This window comes from Rhinoraja longicauda, chromosome 4 (genome assembly GCF_053455715.1).
Source record: "Rhinoraja longicauda isolate Sanriku21f chromosome 4, sRhiLon1.1, whole genome shotgun sequence".
NCBI lineage: Eukaryota > Metazoa > Chordata > Chondrichthyes > Rajiformes > Arhynchobatidae > Rhinoraja > Rhinoraja longicauda.
Window position 1 is genome coordinate 38,156,204 of NC_135956.1, and position 21,629 is coordinate 38,177,832.

General features: G+C 39.5%; 1 protein-coding gene across 12 annotated transcripts in view; it reads left to right on the forward strand.

Moving 5' to 3' along the window:
• The window catches only part of adgrb1a (adhesion G protein-coupled receptor B1a), a 449,476-nt gene that overhangs the window by 158,597 nt on the left and 269,250 nt on the right, over positions 1-21,629 (forward strand). For 11 of the 12 annotated variants that reach the window (XM_078397552.1, XM_078397555.1, XM_078397557.1 and 8 more), the window contains 2 exons: positions 14,032-14,196; positions 20,225-20,389. In XM_078397552.1, coding sequence (XP_078253678.1) covers positions 14,032-14,196; positions 20,225-20,389 — 330 coding nt within the window. The remainder of the gene's footprint in view (positions 1-14,031; positions 14,197-20,224; positions 20,390-21,629) is intronic. The other variant, XM_078397561.1, reaches the window with a different exon arrangement.

The following is a 21,629-nucleotide window of genomic DNA, read 5'->3' on the forward strand; positions in this document are numbered from 1 at the left end:
TCTTAGGGGTCAAAAAGAGGCGCTGCCACAAAAAGGCAATCAGCATCATCAGAGACCCACCCCACCCTAACCATGCTTTCATTTCACTCCAGTTTTCGGGAACAAAGCATAGAAGTCTGAAAACGCTAACGTCCAGGTTCAGGAACAGTTTCTTTCTAATAACTATCAGGCTATTGAATACTACAAATACCATCTAAACTGTGAACTACAACCTACCTTGATTGCACCAGTGACTTTAAGCGCTGGTTTTGTTTTTACACCACATTGTTTTTTAATTTATTGAACTTTTTGTTTACTATGGTATCTACGTAATACTATGTTTACATATCTGTTGTGCTGCTGCAAGTAAGAATTTCATTATTCTATTTCGAGACATATGACAATAAAACACTCTTGAATCTTTTGATTTGGGAATGAATCCTGACCATCTGTTCATATGTCTGGATGCCACAGAACTTACTTCTTACACAGAACTTACACAGAACCTGCTGCTGAGGAGGCAAAACACAAACAAATCATAAACAAAAATAAACTTGAGCGCATCTTGAGAGAAAAGAAGATTGAAGTCTAATCTTACAAACTTGTGAGGAATTAACATTTTAAACGAAAAGTTAAAAAAACATGAGCTGCATATCAGACATGCATTTACTCAAGTTATAACAGTATTAATTAGATGGGCCAAATGGCTTCCTTTTCTGTCAAAATGATTCAGCTTCCATAACCTCTGAATTTTGAATGCAAAGTTCCTTCCAGGCAATCTGTTACTTGTGATTTCCAATGTAAACATGTTACATGTGCTCGACGTACAATTTTTTTCTTTCCAAAGTTTAAAGTAACATCACTGAAAGCAGATTTTTTTTTTGTAATTTGAGTCACTGCTGTGTTGTGTTCACAGATGTACCATTTCCCATCAAATATACCCATGATTTGCTCTTCATTAGCTATTGCACACTATGGACATAGAAAATAGGAACAGGAGTAATCCATGTAGTCTCTCAAGCCTGATCCACCATTGAATAAAATCATAACTGATCTGATCCTGCCTGGCATCTGCTCCACCTCCTTGCCTGTTCCCCCATTCCTCTGCTCCTCTGGACAAAAATAATCTATTTAGTCCTGAAAGATGTTAGGGTACCTAAATATGTAAATATGTATTTGAATGTGTAAGGCAGTGCAATGGAAGAGCAGGTAGAGAGCTTCTGCCTTATAGCGCCAGAGATCCAGAAATCAGAGATCTTGAATGCTGTCTGTGTGGAGTTTGCAGGTTCTCCCTGTGACCACATGGGTTTCCTCCACATGCTCTAGTTTCCTCCCACATCCAAAAGATGTGGGGGCTTGTAGGTTGAGTGGCCTCTATAAAATTGCCCCTTGTGTGTTCAAAGTGGATGAGAAAGTGGGATAACTGAGGACTAGTGTGAATGGATGATCTATGCTCGGCACGGGCATGATGGGCCAAAGGACATTGTATCACTCGACTACAGTAAATAATCAATAATCCAGTATCCACATCTCTCTAAGCAGCAAATTTCAAATAATCTAGACTCACTGAGAGAAGAAAGTTTCCACATCTACATCTAAAATTAATGGCCTTCTCTTCTGAAAATATATTGCTTCATTCTAGATTACTCCAAGAAAAGCATTCCCTCAATGTCGACCTTGTCCAGACTGAGTAATTTACATTTCAATAAGATTACCTTTCATTCTAAGAAACTCCAATGAATATAGATCTTACCCACCTTTCTGGATAACACAACCCCATAATACCACTAAGTGAATCATTTCTTAAACGTCTCCAGAGGAAGTATGTCCATAATAGTGGATAGTACTCCAAGTATTACCGCACTGATGCCCTGGACAGTGAATCCCCTAACTACGCTGTAGGGGCATGTTGATAGTCTGCATTTCCTCTGAGAACACCCAGATCCCCCCATACATCAGTACAGGTGCTCCTCAACCTACGATGGGGTTACATTCCGATAAACCCATCGTAAACTGAAAATATCGTGAGTCAAAATGCATTTAATAGACCTGATCATGTGGCCGGAAGCGAACAGCGGCTTGCTGCCGTTGCCCAGCTTTTGCACCGTCGAAATATCGTAAGTTGAAGCATCGTGTCGAGTAGTATCTGTATTTTGTATGCTCTTTAAACAATGTTTTACTTTTCCTGTTCTTCTTACCAAATTACCTAATTCCTTCACATAATAATTAGATTGAAGAAGGGTCCTGACCCGAAATGTCACCTATCCATGTGTAGGAAGGAACTGCAGATGCTGGTTTACACCAAAGATAGACACAAAAAGCTGGAGTAACTCAGCGGGACAAGCAGCATCTCTGGAGAAAAGGAATAGGTGAAATTTTGGGTCGAGAAGGTCTTGACCCAAAATGTCACCTATTCCTTTTCTCCATAGATACTGCCTGACCTTCTGACTTACTCCGGCTTTTTGTGTCACCTATTCCTTTTCTCCAGAGATGCTGCCTGACTGTGGAGGTACTCCAAAATTTTGTGTCTTTCTTTGGCATAAACCTGCATCTGCAGTTCCTTGTTATTACCCAATTCCTTTACATAATAAATTCTTAATTGAACAAATGTTTGCCTCTCATTTATCTGTATCCCTCTGCAGTCTTCTTTGCTTGGTTCTCACAATTTGTTTTCAGATCTAGCCACCAAATTCAACTGCAATACCCCTAGTCCCTCATTTAAGCCAATACTATACACTGTAGATAGCTGAGGTTCCACTACTGAACTCTGTGGCATCCATGAGTTGCAGTTTTCCCAGCGGAAAGTGACCCATGTATCCCAACTGTGTTTTCAGCTTTTCAGCCAATCCTTTATCCACGCTAATATATTATCTCAACATGGCAGCTGGGGAATTTAACTAATTAATTAAATCAGGCATTAAAGTGCTTGTCTCAGCAATGGTAATCATGAATCTACAAGATTGTCGTAAAAACTAATGTGATCACGAATATTCTGTATCACGAAATACAGAACCATCCTGTGATTGACCGGATGATCTATATTTGACCACGGATCTATATATATATCCCATCAATGTGATATATATCACATTCATGTCTGAATTCATGAAGAAGGGTCTCGACCCGAAATGTCACCCATTCCTTCTCTCCTGAGATGCTGCCTGACCTGCTGAGTTACTCCAGCATTTTGTGAAATAGATACCATCAATGTGATTAACTCTTAACTGCCTCCTCCACTTGAGTGCACTTAACGACGAACAACAAATGCTAGTTTTGCCGATGACATTCCCTCTGAACTTAATCATTTTGCTCTCATATCTCTGGATGGCACGAAGAATTTTAATCTCTTTGTCCAATCAGGGCTCCTCCACAGATTCCTTCTCCATATAGTTCAGTTATATTATTATGCTCGTCAATTCTCCCCTGAACCTTGATTAGGAGTCTTTTAGGTAGACACAAAATGCTGGAGTAACTCTGCGGGTCAGGCAGCATCTCAGGAGAGAAGGAATGGGTGACTTTTCGGGTCGAGACCCTTCTTCAGATTGAAGTCTGAAGACTGAAATCTGAAGAAGGGTCTCAACCCGAAACGTCACCCATTCCTTCTCTCCTGAGATGCTGCCTGACCTGCTGAGTTACTCCAGCATTTTGTGTCTACCTTCAATTTAAACGGGCATCCGCAGTTTTTCTTCCTACACATCTTAGGAGTCTTTTAACTGAATTTGCAAAGAATAAATTGGAACCACTAAAATCCTTATTTTTTTACATCGTCAAGGAAATTCTATCAAGAGTCAAGTCTAGAGTGTTTAACTGTCATATGTACGTGCAGTGGAACAATGAAATTCTTACTTGGTGTAGCTTTTGAAGTTCAGTTCAGTTTAGTTTATTGTCACGTGTACCGGAGTACTCCAAAGACGTACAGGTATGTAGGTTAATTGGCTGGGTAAATGTAAAAAATAAAGATTGTCCCTAGTGGGTGTAGGATAGTGTTGATGTGCGGGGATCGTTGGGCGGCACGGACTTGGTGGGCCGAGGGGGCCTGTTTCCGGCTGTATATATATGATATGATATGATACAGTGAAAAGCTTTTGTTGTGAGCTATCCAGTCAGCAGAAAGACAAAACAAGATTACAATTTAGCTATTTACAGTGTATAGATACATGATAATGGAATAACATTGGTCAGGCCCAATAATGCAACAACACAAATCTAATTAATAAAAAATTCAAGCTAACAAGACCATAAAAGTGCAAAAGCAAAGTCCATAGAAGATCATAGTTTGTAAGGTTGGGTTATGGTTAGAATTGTGCGGTGTTCAAGAGCTTAATTGCTGCTGGGATGAAGCTGTTCTTGAACCTGGAGGTGACAGTTTTCAGGTTCCTGTGTCGCCCTCTCGCTGGTTGTAGCAAAATGCGAGCGTGGCCAGGGTGGTGTGGGTCTTTGATATTAGCTACCATTTTGTGGTAGTGCCTCCTGTCGATCCCTACGATGGGGGAGAGCTCAGAACCCATGATATATGGGGCAATGTCTACCACCTTCTGTAGGTTGACATAAAATTCTGGAGTAACTCAGTGAGTCAGGTAGCATCTCTGGTGAGAAGGAACGGGTGACGTTTCGGGTCGAGACCCTTCTTCAGACCTTCTGTAGCCTCTTTCGTTCCTGTGTGTTCAGGTTGCAGGCCATGATGCAACCAATCAGAACTCCCTACTGTACATTTATAGAAGTTCAATGGAATATTTGATGAGATATTTAATCTCCCCAATCTTTGAAGGAAGTAGAGGCATTGATGAGCTTTCTTTGTGAATGCACAATGTGTTGGGTCCAGGACAGGTCTTCAGAGATATGCATGCCGAGGAACTTGAAGCTGTTGACACTCTCTACCATTGTCTTTTTGAAGACAGGATTGTGGATCCCTGGCTTTCCCTTGAAATTAACAATCAGCTCCTTGGTCTTAGACAACCATTGGCCCTTCGAGCTAACTTAGTGATCAATATTGTTGTTCTGGCACCATTCAATCCCATTACCAATGTCCCTCCTCTGAAAATAGTTCACAATCATTAAAGAAATATAAATTATAAAGACTATTATGCATTTATCCCAAATTTTATATTAAAAATTGCCTTTTAACTTTTTCAGATAAATTTCTTCCCAGATTCGATTATTCCTATTCTAAAGAAAGTCTTTACATCTCTGTAAATAATTTTTTTCTCATAATCATAATTGCTCTACTTTTCAAATAGTTGTCCAGATGAAGTGTCAATAAATCAGTGGTTCATATCATTTTTACATTTTAAGTGTTGCAATAAATTGTACTGACAAACATTTCTTATTTACTCAATAATTATCTCTGTTGATATGTGCTGCTGTAAAGTGACCAGCCTCTTGATTATATATATGTAGGAAAGAACTGCAGATGCTGGTTTAAATCAAAGATAGACACAAAATGCTGGAGTAACTCAGCGGGGCAGGCAGCCTCTAGAGAGAAGGAATGGTTTTGGGTCGAGTCCCTTCTTCAGACTGATGTCAGTGGATTGGGCATTAGGGATAATTTTTCAAAACTCTTTAGATTCTGGAGTAGTTCCTGAGGATTGGAGGGTAGCTAATGTAACCCCACCTTTCAAAAAGGGAGGGAGAGAGAAAACGGGGAATTACAGACCAGTTAGTCTAACATCGGTAGTGGGGAAAATGCTAGAGTCAGTTATTAAAGATGGGATAGCAGCACATTTGGAAAGTGGTGAAATCATTGGACAAAGTCAGCATGGATTTATGAAAGATAAATCATGTCTGACGAATCATAGAATTTTTCGAGGATGTAACTAGTAGAGTGGATAAGGGAGAACCAGTGGATGTGTTATATCTGGACTTCCAGAAGGCTTTCTACAAGGTCCCACATAAGAGATTAGTATGCAAACTTAAAGCACACGGTATTGTGGGTTCTGTATTGATGTGGATAGAGAACTGGCTGGCAGACGGGAAGCAAAGAGTAGGAATAAACGGGTCCTTTTCAGAATGGCAGGCAGTGACTAGTGGGGTACCGCAAGGCTCAGTGCTGGGACCCCAGCTATTTACAATATATATTAATGATTTAAACGAGGAAATTGAATGCAACATCTCCAAGTTTGCGGATGACATGAAGCTGGGGGGGCAGTGTTAGCTGTGAGGTGGCTGCAACGTGACTTGGATAGGTTAGGTGAGTGGGCAAATGCATGGCAGATGCAGTATAATGTGGATAAATGTGAGATTATCCACTTTGGTGGCAAGAACAGGAAAGCAGACTATTACCTGAATGGTGGCCGATTAGGAGAAGGGGAGATGCAACGAGACCTGGGTGTCGTGGTACACCAGTCATTGAAAGTAGGCATGCAGGTGCAGCAGGCAGTGAAGAAAGCGAACGGTATGTTGGCATTCATAGCGAGGGGATTTGAGTATAGGAGCAGGGAGGTTCTGCTGCAGTTGTACAGGGCATTGGTGAGACCACACCTGGAGTTTTGCATACACTTTTGGTCTCCTAATCTGAGGAAAGGCATTCTTGCCATAGAGGGAGTACAGAGAAGGTTCACCAGATTGATTCCTGGGATGGCAGGACTTTCACATGAAGAAAGACTGGATAGACTCGGCTTGTACTCGCTGGAATTTAGAAGATTGAGGGGGGATCTTATAGAAACTTACAAAATTCTTAAGGGGTTGGACAGGCTAGATGCAGGAAGATTGTTCCCGATTTTGGGGAAGTCCAGAACAAGGGGTCACAGTTTAAGGATAAGGGGGATGTCTTTTAGGACCGAGATGAGAAAGTTTTTTTTCACACAGAGTGGTGAATCTGTGGAATTCTCTGCCACAGAAGGTAGTTGAGGCCAGTTCATTGGCTATATTTAAGAGGGAGTTAGATGTGGCCCTTGTGGCTAAAGGGATCAGGGGGTATGGAGAGAAGGCATGTACGGGATACTGAGTTGGATGATCAGCCATGATCATATTGAATGGCGGTGCAGGCTCGAAGGGCCGAATGGCCTACTCCTGCACCTATTTTCTATGTTTCTATGTTTCTATTATTGCCTTCTGACTTTTCATCTCCAAATGTTAAGCCAGTGCTGTTTCCAATGATTGATAACGCCTTCATTTAGAAGGAATTGCAGTGTTCATGTCTTTGCTTTTCTCTTAGTGGCCTGATGTTCCATGGTGTTATGACATGTTTTCATTTTGAGGAGAAAAATAATTCTCGATTTGTTGCAGTCTTAAGATGCCACAGTCCCAAATCAGTGAGGTGGAAGATAACAAGCCCTCAATTTATAAGAGTAAAATATCCAAGAATGCCTTACAATATCAGAGTTAATTAGCATTAGACTGGAAGGCATGGCTCTATACCAGGGCGGCACAGCGGCACAGTGGTAGAGTTGCTGCCATACAGCGCCAGAGACCTGGGTTTGATCCTTAATATAGGTGCAGTCTGTACAGAGTTTGTACGTTCACCCTGTGACCACGTGGGTTTTCTATGGGTGCTCCAGTTTCCTCCCACACTCCAAAAACATACATGTTTGTAGGTTAATTGGCTTCGGTAAAATTGTAAATCGTTTCTAGTGTGTAAGATAGTGTTAGTGTACGAGGTGATCAATGGTCAGTGCAAACTCGGTGCACCATTGAGCCTGTTTTCGCGCTGTATATCTAAAGTCTAAGGTGAGAGGGACAAAATTTAGGGGAAATATATGTGAGGCAATTTTTTTATGCAGAGGGTGTTGGGTGCCTAGAATACGCTGCAATAGGTGGTGGTGGTGCCAGATATGATAGTGGTGTTCAAGAGGCTTTTAGATAGACACATGGATATGCAGGGAGTGGAGGGATATGGATCATGTGCAGGCAGAGGTGGTTAGTTTACCTGGCATTATGTCCGGCACTGACGTTGTGGACCAAGGAGCCTGTTCCTGGGCAGTTCTATTTTCTGTTCAATGTTCTTTGCACAATGGAAACCCCTAGCTACAATGAACTGTTTATGAAATTTTGCATTCATTGCAAGTATTATTCACCACCAGGATTACTCACCCGAAACATTGTGCTGCATATTCATAACCAAATAATGCCATATGCAAAAATTAAACACTGAGCAATAATTAATTTGTGATGTATCTGAAGATGTAACATTATAATATAACAGGTAATAGATAGATATGGCTGAATTAAATACACTGGCCTGCAGATTGGTATTTTAAACACAACTGAAATATTTTCTTAGTTTTACGTACTTCCTGGTAAGCTTTGTCTGTAAGTTGCACTGACCAAAATTACTGGCATATTCCTTGGGTTATTTATATGAACTTTGAATGAATAATGGCTCCTTTGTCAGGATATGTGTTCATTTGAGCATTGCACTTACTGAAGTTATAAGAAATAGTGCGTATGTGTAGGTTTGTGTGAGAAAGATCCTGGATTCCTCAGCTTCCCTGAAACCTTTTGATTTACCATGAGCAGAAGATGCCAAAATTACCTCCTGATAGCAATGATGGTCAATAAATGCCTTATTGCACACATCAATGTCTGTGCAAATACAATTTTATGAAATGATTGGATGAAAAAATGTATTTGAGAGGTGGTAAAATACTGCAAGATATCGTAATCACTGCCATGCCAACATTTATACAAACTTTGCCAAAGTTATTGCAGGAGAGAACAACAATGATTGCTGTGTGTGAGGATGGAAATATTTATTATAGCCTGAGCAGAAATGCTGCTGAAACCTTGAAAAAAAGTGTGAACGATTAATTGTGGTTCTCACACAGACTCCGTCAAAGTTAGAGAAGGAGCATTGTGGGCTCCAAACATCCTTCTCCCTGCCCCTTGACTCAGTTACTTATGGATTGGAAAGCTGTCAAAAATCTTCTTTCGCACAATCGAAATATTTGTGAAATATTTTCCTGAAATTCCTGTTTTCAATATCTAATGAGCAATTAAAAATGGCTTGTTCAAGAAACAGAATGTTTTCCATCATGCAATTGCTCACACTCAATTTAGAAAATATAATTTACAAAGCAGAGATTCAGGTAATTTATGTTTTTATTTGATAATTTATTCAGGAGCATGAAATCAGAGAGCAGTGAAATTTCTAAAATGTCCCCAGACTTGTATCCAACACCAACCACCTCTGCAGAAAATGACCCATAGCACTATATTGACAGCCTATGGATTCTCGTTCAATCCCAAGTGTCTGCTCTGACATTTATGGCATTTATGAAAGTGATTCTCAAGTAGTTTATAAATAGCACGGTGGCGCAGCGGTAGAGTTGCTGCCTTACATCGAATGCAGCGCCGGAGACTCAGGTTCGATCCTGACTTTGGACGCCGTCTGTACGGAGTTTGTACGTTCTCCCCGTGACCTGCGTGGGTCTTCTCCGAGATCTTCGGTTTCCTTCCACACTCCAAAGACGTACAGGTATGTAGGTTAATTGACTGGGTAAATGTAAAAATTGTCCCTAGTGGGTGTAGGATCGTGTTAATGTGCGGGGATCGCTGGGCGGCGCGGACTCGGTGGGCCGAAGGGCCTGTTTCCGCGCTGTATCTCTAAATCTAAAAAATCGAAAAATCCACAGACTGTGACTCATCCCTGGGTGCTTATCATTTTTCTTACATCTACTGCTGCCTTACGTGGGAAACTCTGATAGCTGGCTCCAACATCAAGGTTACTTCTTGAATATCTTATTCATGATGGAAATCAGTAGAAAGATCACTGAATGCATTGGAATGATGCACCTTGATGTTTTGAGATTATCAAAATTTATTAGTGAAAGCAATTAGCCCAAAGAACATACAAAATAGGAGCAGAGCCACGCTATTTCTCAATAAGATCTTAGCCTATTCCACCATTGACTCAGATCGTGGCTGATATTCAACCTTGCATCACTTTTCTGCACTAACGCAATAATCAATGCTAAGTATTCCAAATCTATGATCTAAAATGGAGTAGGCATTCTTTGGGTCCCGAACAAAATCTTTGCTTATCCACGTCCTATCCACGTCCTCCAGAGAAGCTGGCTGACCCGCTGAGTTACTCTGCAGTTCCTTGTATCTTAAACGTATTTTGATTTGTTTTTGCAGATGCTCTCATTAGATTTAGATTTAGAGATACAGCGCAGAAACAGGCCCTTCGGCCCACCGGGTCCGCGCCGCCCAGCGACCCCCGAACACTAACACTATCATAAACCCACTAGGGACAATGTTTACCATTTACAATTTTTACATTTGCCCAGCCAATTAACCTACATACGTCTTTGGAGTGTGGGTGGAAACCGAAAAAATAATGAAATAATCTGGCATAGTTTGCAGTAGGGTTGATCTTTCATTTTGTTTCCCTTTCTTGTCGAGGTGATCAATGTTAATGAAACTTGTTTATTGGTGAAATAAATTGTCACGTTTGAATCTTACTCAGGTTTTCTTGATTTAAATTAATCTGGCAAACTTCTGTAGAAATAATGACTATGGCTGCAACAAAAAAAGAAGATTGGCCGTGTGCATACAAGACATGCTCACTGATTGGAAAAAAATGATGCTAAATCTCATATACTATAAAACAGAATAGAATATAAAAGCTCATCTTTTAAATGAAATTAATTTACTCAGAAAGTTATAAATCTTTATGCCCAGAAATTTGATTGCTTCTATTTTTGTACATTAAATAAGTGCTTCATGTTGTACTCACTCAAATCAAAGTTACCAAAAACAACATGGGAAAATGTTTAAATATTTGTTTTAAGATATCATTAACATTATTTACTCCCATTAAAATCCAACATACATGCTACACACACTGCCACCTGCTGGGCAGGAAGCAGGAATGACAATCACTTGCTGGTTTGTGGAAACATTAATTAATTGTCAAGTTCATAAGTCATGACTCTTTAATCCAATTTTCCTCAGAAAATAATTAATTGATGGCATCATCACATGTGCAAAATATGAAGGGAAAATGAAATCAGCATTGGGATGAATTTCAACAGGAAATACCTGGTCCAATTTCACCAAGGGAATAGAGGGAAATGGGAATTAGATTGGAACATGGATTTAATGCACAATATAAGCCATGACCTTTATGAATGGCAGAGCAGGCTTAAGAGGCAATATGGCTTAATCCTTGTTCAGTTTTGTATATTATATTTAATGGCTGAGATTATGTTGAAACTGTAATGCCAACTCATTGGTGCCATTAGAACGCCAATTAATCATGAATCAAGGATAAGATTCTTATCCTTGGATATCAGTGGAAAAAATAAATACGACATGATCAGAAAGTAATGGTTTTGACTCCACAGAAACCTCTGCGTGCAGGTGATGGAACTGTAAGTGATGATAGTGTGAATGAAAATGTGTCAAACTGAAATGACATTGGATGCTTCACTGCTTTGACCCTTTGTGGAATTTTTGGAGCAGTTCAATGGTAAGATGATGGAAGAGAAACTCAGATGCTCATCGTAGGTATTGATTACATTCCAGGAACTCTTATCCTGCTCTTCGAGTCCTGTCTGTTCCAGTTATGTCTTTAAGTGTCTTGATTGATAACTTAATTAATAACTAGAGAATTTATTGATAACATTTGGAAGTTAGAGAAAAAGCAGCAGTTATTTGTTCTAAGTTGGAAGTGCAACAAGATCAGCTTTGTGTTGTGTAGAAGATGCGCTTGTCAACAATGCATTTGTAGAGAATTGCCCCAGGTCTTCACTCATCATGCTTATTGTCACGGAGAAGATAACATCCTATTTTTCATCCTTTTCTCTCCTTGGGACAAATTATGTTCACAAACAAAGGAAATTCTTCATTTACCAAGAAGGAGTTCTGCAGTTCCTACTGTCAAGTCCCAAACTGTCAAATCTTGTTGGATGCACTGCAATGGATTGGGAGTAATGATTGGATTGCAGCATTTTGTAAACATGGCCTAAATTCTTAGAAATATTTTTTATAGATGTTTGTTTATAGTTAATAATGTTATAATCCACTCCAGGCTTTACTTCATTAATATTGTGGGCTGTGTTTTAACATTTGAAACTTGTTTGTAGAATTCTTTAGGAAAATGTGGTGAATTATTTTCCTTAATTAGCCCGGGGTTAATACACGAACAATGTTACTTACTTAAATGCTTATTGCAGTGCAAACATGAGGTATCTACCCCATTGAGTCCATGTTAACCCCCAGCAGTTAACTCTCAATGTCAACACTCTCTCTTTGGTTCCCGATAGCCGTTTAACTTGTTTTCTCCCATAAGCCAGCCGTCTCCTATTTGATTCCATGTTCCCACTCTCAGGGAAAATTTGCAGCGGCAATTTACTTATCAGCACATCTTTGGAATGTGGAACGACCCATGTTGTTGGTGGAAACCCATACCATCACAGGGAGAAGGTGTAAGGCCCATGCTAGCGTCACCTGTGATCAGGATTGACCTCATTTGCACCAAAGCCTATTTCTGCCGTGATAGAGATCTGAGTCTTTCAAGAACACCAGAGTTATTCTCAGGAAAACAGTGTATTAACATTTGGGATGAATCATACATTGCAGAGACCAAACGGACATGGAGTAAAGAAGCAGGGCAGAGTATAACTCGTCAGTACTGAATGGTGGCATTTTCTACAGAAGTAAAATACTGCAGATGCTGAATCTCTGAAAATAAAACTGGAAAATGCTCAACATGCACAAAAGATCCATCTGAATACTGGGAGAGATTTCTGGTAGAGGGTTCGTTTAGTAGAAGAAGGGACACTGCATTTCCCTCAATCTGAAACAGGAGTGGGTAAAGGCAGCTGAGCATTAGGCCAGAAGATAGAAATGAAAAGTTGTATTAATATTTAAAGGAGGAAATAGATCATACTTATTTCTTGACCCAGCTTTCTATCATGACAGTTTAATCAAATGCATTTATTCTCATGGGTACCACAAGCCACAGATGATAGAACCAATTTTTCTGTTGTTTCTATGGAATCAGGAATGTTTTACTGAAGTAAAAATAGATCCTCACTTGAAATCACATGATATATATGTCAAGATGAGCATTTCAAATAAACCACAAATTAGCTCAGCACTGAGGAGCATCTGTTCTATGCACTGGACTTCAGATTGCATCATTCAAAGGTTGACCCACAAACTGGAGCTGTGTGCTGCTGCACTGTGAGGCTATTCCTACATATTCCATTATTATTCAATGATGGCAATTGCCATCCTGCCGAATGTCTTAAGACTTTCTTGAACCCAACATGCTAGTATTAGAATCCAAGTACCATGCCTTATTCTAGGCAGTCTTCTCTACACAGCTCAAAGGAAAGATTTTATAACCAGGCTGACTCACTAGCATCAGAACTCTACTGAACATTTGTTTTTTATATAACATTTGAATTGTACATGAATAGAATGAATCTGATTTGTTTAAATTTGACAGCTTGCCACTGTCATATTACTTGGAGAGAGATTGGGGCACCATTGGCATTTTGCCATCTAATGATCTTTGTACATCAAAAAATTGAAAAGACATAAACATCACTGTCGCACCTATTTATTTATTTCTACTTTGACTGAAACGTTAGACATTTGAAATGTGGCTGCATAAACACCTTCAGAGTCCCACTTTCAGAGTTCTGTCTGTAATAGTTCTGACAAGCTAAGGCAAATGTTAGCAGAATATAAAAACACACTTTTCAAAGGCATTCTTCTTTTGAGCGAGTGATCGACATTCTTTCAACTGGAATTCCATATCGACCTGCAACTTTGTCTAAATAATATTCATCCCCACACTAGATGCAATTATCCTACTCTGACCAGCATGTGACCAGCAATGCATTTCATTTTGCCCTCTCTTACCTGTTTGCAGCAATCCTGCAGTTCTCTTACTTTGCTTTCCGTCATTCTTGCTCAATTCCCCTTAATCCTCATCTGCTTTGCCCTTTAGCTTTGTGTGCAGTTCTTTTAAAATCACTCGATCGACTTTTTATAATAAACTGTTTAATATCATTCATTATAACCAGCAAATAATAACAAGAAGGCTGCACAGCAACAAAGCCATAACTGAGTAACCATCAAATGAATCTTCTTTTTCAGGCGACCCTGCAGCAGAGGAATGGTCCGCCTGGACTGTCTGTTCTTCGACTTGTGGGCAGGGTACACAGACCCGGATGAGATCCTGTGTATCATCTCCATATGGCACCTCGTGCAGTGGACCTCTGCGAGAAATGAGACAATGCAACAATTCAGCAGTGTGTCCAGGTTTGCTTAAACTAATGGAGACACTTGTTGTTGCTGTGCATCGCCTTCACCAATTGATCTTCTCAATTTTATCCAGTACCTGTGACCTATCAAGGTATTTCACCTTGATAGCACTGGGAAATCGTCCTGCATTGCATCAAAGATCCAAAGTCAAGAATGACGTTGGTTTGATGCAATGTTTATATCCTTTATAACTGCCCCAGCAGTGTGTACCAATCCCAAGATCAACAACAAGGTAAAAGTATAACAATTCCATGTCCCACATCCTTATTTCTACTATGAATACAGGACTGAAACAGGATTGCTTTGTTTAAAACTTTTAACAGATGTCAGAAGAGGAGATTTTCACTCCTTTAGGGTTGGACTTCATTTTAGATCCAGACTTTAAAGGAAAGTATTCTCATAAATTCCCAAATTTTACATGATTTAGCATGATCATAGTTCCTAATCTTCAGCATTCATGGCACATATTTCATTTTGTTCTGAAGCAATGTCACCTGTCATTTCAGGAATAATGAATAATTCCTTATTTATGAGGTGTTCCTGAAAGGTAATATGACTTTTATGCACCTCAGATTATATAATGGTAGAAGAGAATAGTACATATTCTGTTCAAAGATGTTGTAGATGACAGAATTATGTAAAATTCACTTACTTTCTTTAACCGAATGTAGTGATAAAGGTTGTCCATTGTCAACTAAAAACAGCAGGTTGATTCTATTATGTGAGAAGCAAGTTTGGAAGATTGGATGTGTTAAAACACCATTTAACAGCAGAATGGCCTTTCAATTACACAAATATTTCCTTTAACCAATGTCCAATAATGGTAGTATTGGAGAATGTTTTTGTGTAACCGACTTTGAAATGTATCAGTGACGAATGTGCAATGGCAGAAAAACTCTTGAGCCATTATTTTTACACAGTTCTTGGGATTGAGAATGGACTGCAAGAAGAACATTTGGCTATTCCACATGCCATCACCCAGTTTATATATTCTCCTGATTTTTCTAGACATTCAAATCATTAAGAGTTAGAAGTGCAGCTGCCAGTTTGATTTTTTTTAGTTTGTTATCTTACCGAATCAAAATCTAGAGACTGTGCATACTTAATGGCTTACCATATTTTGCTTCTATTATAGTTTCCTCCCACACTCCAAAGACGAACGGGTGTGTAGGTTAATTGCCTTCGGTAAAATTGTCTCTAATGTGTAGGATAGTGTTACTGCATGGGATGATCGCTGGTCGGTGCGGACTCAGTAGGCTGAAGGGACTGTTCCTGCACTATATCTCTTGCAAAAGTCTTAAAACAAATCCAAATAACAGCAATATTAAGTGTTAATACTTATCTAAGGTTGCTAGGTGGAGTCGCCTCATAATCCCAGTGAAAGTCATTGGTTTAGATTCTACCATTGAACAGTGAAATAAGTGAAACGTTAAGGGGAGGGTGGGAGTAATTCTTATTAAATTAAGCCTGCAGGGTGGAATGGGCCTGATGAGCCTTAAAGGATTTTCAAGATTGGATTATTTGTATTCTTATTTGTGACTCCACTCTCCACATGGTGTTGAATAAACCAACTAGCACTGAGACATATTGGAGAATGATCAATAATTATAGGTGGCTTTTCAGATGTTCTGTGGGAAGCAGAACCAGTGGTTGAAAAGTGCAGGTCTAAACAATCAGAAGTATTTGCAGGGATCAATTCGCAGGGATCAATTTGCAGGGATCAATTTAGCTGAATGACAATGCTCACTCAAAACGATGAATCAATAACAAAAAGTGTCCTGCTGTTACCTTTTCTGCACATCTATAAGTAATATATTAGATTTATAGCATTGTCATACTTATCAATCAACTGAGATGCTCATTAGTTGCTTGAGCAATATAAATCCATCAGCATCAGTGCCCCATGTCTGGTTATAGCCTGATGAATTCCATCAGATATGTGAATTATGAATCTATGAAGGGTGATAGATGAGTTTCAATAATCATTATTTCTAAACTGGGAAATTCTAGGCCATGGAGTCAGAATTCGGTAGCAGCAAAACTATAAATTATATCTTCACCTTTTTATACAGGAGTCATCTCTATGTTCTAAGGAAGAAGTGTTCATGTGCATGAAAGAATGTAATGTGTATTGAGAATAAAATATCATACCTTCAGAATGGAGATGAGGAGGAAATTCTTCAGCCAGACGGTAGTGAATTTGTGAAATTCATTGCCAGGGACAGAGGTGGAGGTCAAGTCGTTGGGCACTTTAAAAATGGAGATTGATAGGTTTTTGATCCTTTAGTAAGGATGTCAAAGGTTATGGGAAGAAGACTGAAGAATCAAGTAGAGAGAGAAAAATAGATTTGGCATGGTTGAATGATGGAGCACACTCAATGGGCTGAATGGCCTAATTCTGCTCCTATGTCTTCTAGTCTATTTAATGGAACACAAATCGAATGGAATTAAATTATTCCTATCTTAATTTGTGGTGAATAGATTTACATCAAAATAATATATCTAACATTTAAAATGAAATTATACTTGAGTCACAGTTCCACACTATTATTGCATTTTCGTTTGAGTAGAAATGTGTGGGAGTTAGAAAAATATATTCAACTTGTTTTTGATTCTGTGCTTTTTGATTGAGAAAAGTTGGTGAACCAACTTCCAAGTATTGGGGTAGTCATTAAAGACCAGAGATTTATATAATTTAACAAAGAAATTAAGATAATTGTTTGAGCCGGTGAAATGTTGTCTGAAATCCTCTGCCTGAAGGAGATGTGGAGACAGATTGAAATGTGAATTCTAAACGAGAATTGGATATTCCCTTGATAGGGAAGTGTTTGCAGAGTTAAAGAGAAAGGAGAGAAGGACTAATTGTTAGCTCATTCAAATGTGGATAATATGCTCTCCTTTTCATGGAGAGATGGAAGATTTCATGGAGATTTGAACAGGTTGGTGTGGATTGTGCAGGACAAGCTAGAGGGCACAGATTCATGCAGGGCATCAGATGAGGGAAGTGTTTAGAAGAAATTTACAGCCCCTTGCAAAGTGGTGATAAAAATCGTTGAATTAGGAAGGAGGTTCATTAGTAAAGATTCGGTTTCTTCTTCTAGCCTGCTGATGGTAGTACTTTATTTAATCATGTACCACCGCTCAAGAACTGTCTCCCCAATTTGCAATGCTGAAATCAAGAAGAAGCTAAATACATGGGTGAACTTTTGGATTTAATGCTGTGAGCACAAATTGCAGCTGAAAAGTTATCTCTTTGAGAAGCAGATTGATAGGAACTGGAATTACTACAGACTGACATGAGCTCAATGGGGCATGATGGTTCCTTTGCTTCAGTTTTGGAGAGATATCGGCAAGGGCCATTTTATTCATGGAGATAAGTAAAATCCACTTTGAATAGTAAAGGTGTATTGGTAGACTGTTTAGGTTGTTTGATTACTTCAGAGGAATCACAGCATATTTAAACAAAATATCTTTTAGTCAAGAGTAAATCGCATATGGGTCTCCTCAGGATCAAATTGTAGGGCTAAATATCTTTTAGATGTCATTATCTTTCTTTGCATCTTATGTGTACTTTAAAATTATGTGTAGCTTAGTCAACTTTTAAAGAAAGATCTCTTCTGTTGTATCAAACATGATCAATGTACAAAGCTTAGTCCTTCACAACTCCTGCATCAAAGGAATAATATGGTTTCACAGGACAACTCTGCAATCGACATTAGGGTTGGAAGAGGTATCTTAGAATAGGAAAGGCGCCTTATCATCAGGCCTGATTTAAAACATCTTTCACCACGTAATTTGTATAGCAGTCAAGGCACTGCAACCTGCAGTTCCTCGTTGCCAGGCTAACGATATTGTATCCAATATGGTTTGCAAGGACATGCTCTCTGATTTGATAATGTCCCAGCAGTAAAGGTGGCAGCAGTCCAGTGCTGGCCAAGTAATTGCCATTTGGTATGGGAATTGGAGAAGAAACGCTCTCCTTCTGATAATCCCACAGGAAACTACTGAATCTTTAAAGAGCTGCCGAAGCATAAATAAAGGGCAAATGGAGAGGTGACTGGCCAGCACAGTCAGCTCTTGTTTTGGGTTCATTTGAGTAATACCATTGGACTTGGCCACCTGACTTTCTTTGTTAAATTAGCCCCTAAGGATGATGTGCTTCTCCAATGAGGGACAAAAGGTCTCACTTCCTGTAGCAGAATAAAAATGAACACGTAAATTGTTATTTTGTAGCAGTTGAACAAAATAGCCTGGGCCTTAGCCCAAGTACTTTGCCTAAGCCCTTTGAACCAAGACTCAAGCTGAAAGGATTGAAATCATGCATTCAGATCATGAGGACAACTAAGGGCCTCCATTAGCTCCAAGAGTACTTGTTTGGTTTTGGTTTCTTGTACACTGCACAATCTGTTTAGTGCAAAAAGAGCAGAGCCAAGAAAAATTAGGTTGAACTGAACTCATCAGGTTTGGGTTAATTTAAATGTCATGGATTTGTATATTTTCCTTTCCAAGTCTTGCAACATTAAAGAATGAAACAGTTTTCCATTTCATAAAGGCATAAAGCTGATGGATGCTCATTCACAGATTGTGTTCTGAATTTTAAGCTAAAAGAATACAATCACATTTTTCATACAGCACAGATGAAGTGCCCTTCTGAGCCGTAAGATTTCAAAAAATGAACACAGATTGCTTGCTGTAGCCTGTGAGTAAACTTCTAGAGGAAACTGGTTGACAATTAACATTAAATAAAGTTGGTGATTGTAAACCTTTACTGTTATGAAGTTCCTCTGATTAGTCATCATTTTTTCCTGCAGTCAATTCATTACAAATTAGAACCCAATGAGCTGCGTATGTTCTCTGCATTGCCTTGATCTTTGAAGAATGGTAATAACGAAAAGGACATTGACCCACAAAATGCTGTTCAACTGTTCACAAAAGTTCAATGCTGCTTTGAGGGTGTTGGAACACTCTCAAATGTCCAGACATTGGGTGAGGTATTAAATCGTATCAGCATTGGCAAAAAACTTACACGAAAATAAAGTCCTTATTGAAGAACTGAAAACCACTGTATAAATACTAATCCTTTCTTCCTTTCCATTCTCTGGTAAGTCCTTACATTTTCTTGGTGAACTTCACCTCTTAACTAATTCAGCAAAATTGAGTTGTCGGCTTGTTTACTTCATTGCAGTTTGTGAGAGCTTTCATGTTGCCACATCTACAACAGTAATTTCACTGGGAGAAAATCGGAAGTCATGAAATGCTATACAGTGTTATGAGGCTGTGTTGTAAGCTATCCAGCTGAAAATTTCATCCATCGTCCTACATGAGGCTAAATGAAGATTGTTATTGGTTTTTGGTACCATGGTGATTTAAATACATACTTACCATGTGGATTAGTGGTTGACGATCCAAAGATCAGAAGTTGGACTAATGACTTCATCTCAGTCAGGAATACCGGCCTCACAAATAACATCAGTTTCTTTGACCATGGTGGTTTAAATATTTACATAGCATGTGAATTAATGACTGAGTCAGGAATACCACCCTCTCAACTAAGCAGGTTATAGTTTAAATTAATAACCTTTACATATGGAGACGAATGATTGCAGATACTGGAATATGGAGCAAAAAAAGAATTGCCGTAGGAACTCAGTGGGTTAGGCAGCATCTGCAAAGTGCAAAAGGACAGATGACATCTTGGGTGGAGACCCTTCCTCTGGACCTCTCTATATGGCTGAGTTGGACATTTATGACTTAGTTACACGTGACAGAATACTTTGTGCTATTGGGAAGTCTATTGATATAAAAAAAATTAAAAATTGGTTATTTGGGAGAGATGGTACAATTAGTTTTAAAACTCATTGAGTATTTTCCCTTCAGGAGTAATTAATGAAGTGTTGCTCTTTAGCCAGCTTTTGTTATGCCAATTTTTCAGGTCCATCCAATTTGCCTTAATTAACTATCTTCCACACATTCACAGATAACCAAACCATAACAAGAAATCAAGATCTTATTGTTCTGTTTTCAGTCCACGGTGTCTGGGAGGAATGGTCACCATGGAGTTTGTGCTCCTCCACATGTGGTAGGGGCCACCGAGATCGCACCCGTTCCTGTTTACAGCCTCAATTTGGAGGGAACCCTTGTGAAGGACCTGAGAAGCAAACAAAGTTCTGCAACATTGCGCTCTGTCCCGGTATGTATCTTCTCTTTCTTACAATTTCAGACTTTGGCGTAATCTTTAAACAAATCATGAGTTGGGAGGTCATGTTGCAGATGTAGGTGACGTTGGTGAGACCGCATTTAGAGTATTGTGTTCAGTTCTGGGCACCAAGTTATAGGAAATATGTTGTCAAGCTGAAAAGGGTACAGAGAGGATTTACAAGGATGTTGCCAAGTCTAGATTGTGTGAGCGAAAGGGAGAAGTTGAATAGGCTGGGACTCCATTCCCTGGAGTGCAGGAGCATGAGGGGTGATCTTATAGAGGTGTATAAAATCATGAGAGGAATTGATTGGGTAGATGCACAGAGTCTCTTGCCCAGAGTGGGTGAATCGAGGACCAGAGGACATTGGTTTAAGGTGAAGGGGAAATGATTTAATGGGAATCTGAGTGGTAACGTTTTCACACAAAGGGTGGTGGGAGTATGGAACAAGCTGCCTGAGGAGGTAGTTGAGGCTGGGACTATCCCAAAGTTTAAGAAGCAGTTAGACAGGTACATGGATAGAACAGGTTTGGAGGGATATGGACCAAACTCAGGCAGATGGAACTGGTGTAGCTGGGACATGTTGGCAGGTGTAGGTATGTTGGGCCAAAGGGTCTGTTTCCACACTATCACTCTATGACTCTAACTTGGGTGGCACAGCAGTGGAGTTGCTGCCTCACAGCGCCAATGATCTGGATTCAATGCTGACTACTGGTGCTGTCTATATGGAGTTGTACCTTCTCCCTGTTTCCACATGGATTTTTACCGGGTGCTCCAGTTTCCTTCAACATTCTAATGACTTGCAGGTTTTGTAGTTTTATTGGCTTCTGTAAAAGTTGCCCCTAGTGTGTAGCGTACAACTAGTAGAATGGTGGCGTAGACCTGTTGGGCCTGTTTCCGCGCTGCATCCCAAAATTAACCCCACTCTTGGGAAACTGATCAAACAGTACTTAATGCTGATTTTATGCTCCACTTGTGTTTTCTTCTCACTGAGGTAATTGGAGAACAATATTGTAGGGTGGTGGGGAGAGGTCTGAGGGGAATATTCCATCCAATCCCATGAGTTTGTTACCTATTGTCTCAGATTAAAATGATAATAATAAAATTATAATTAATAGACATTCAGATGCATTTTCAATTCTTCAACAAACTCTGAGCTGTTGCTTAACTAAAGCTTTTCAAATATATCTGGGGAAAAGCCTTCTCTCAATATTGTGTGTTCCTCTCATCAGT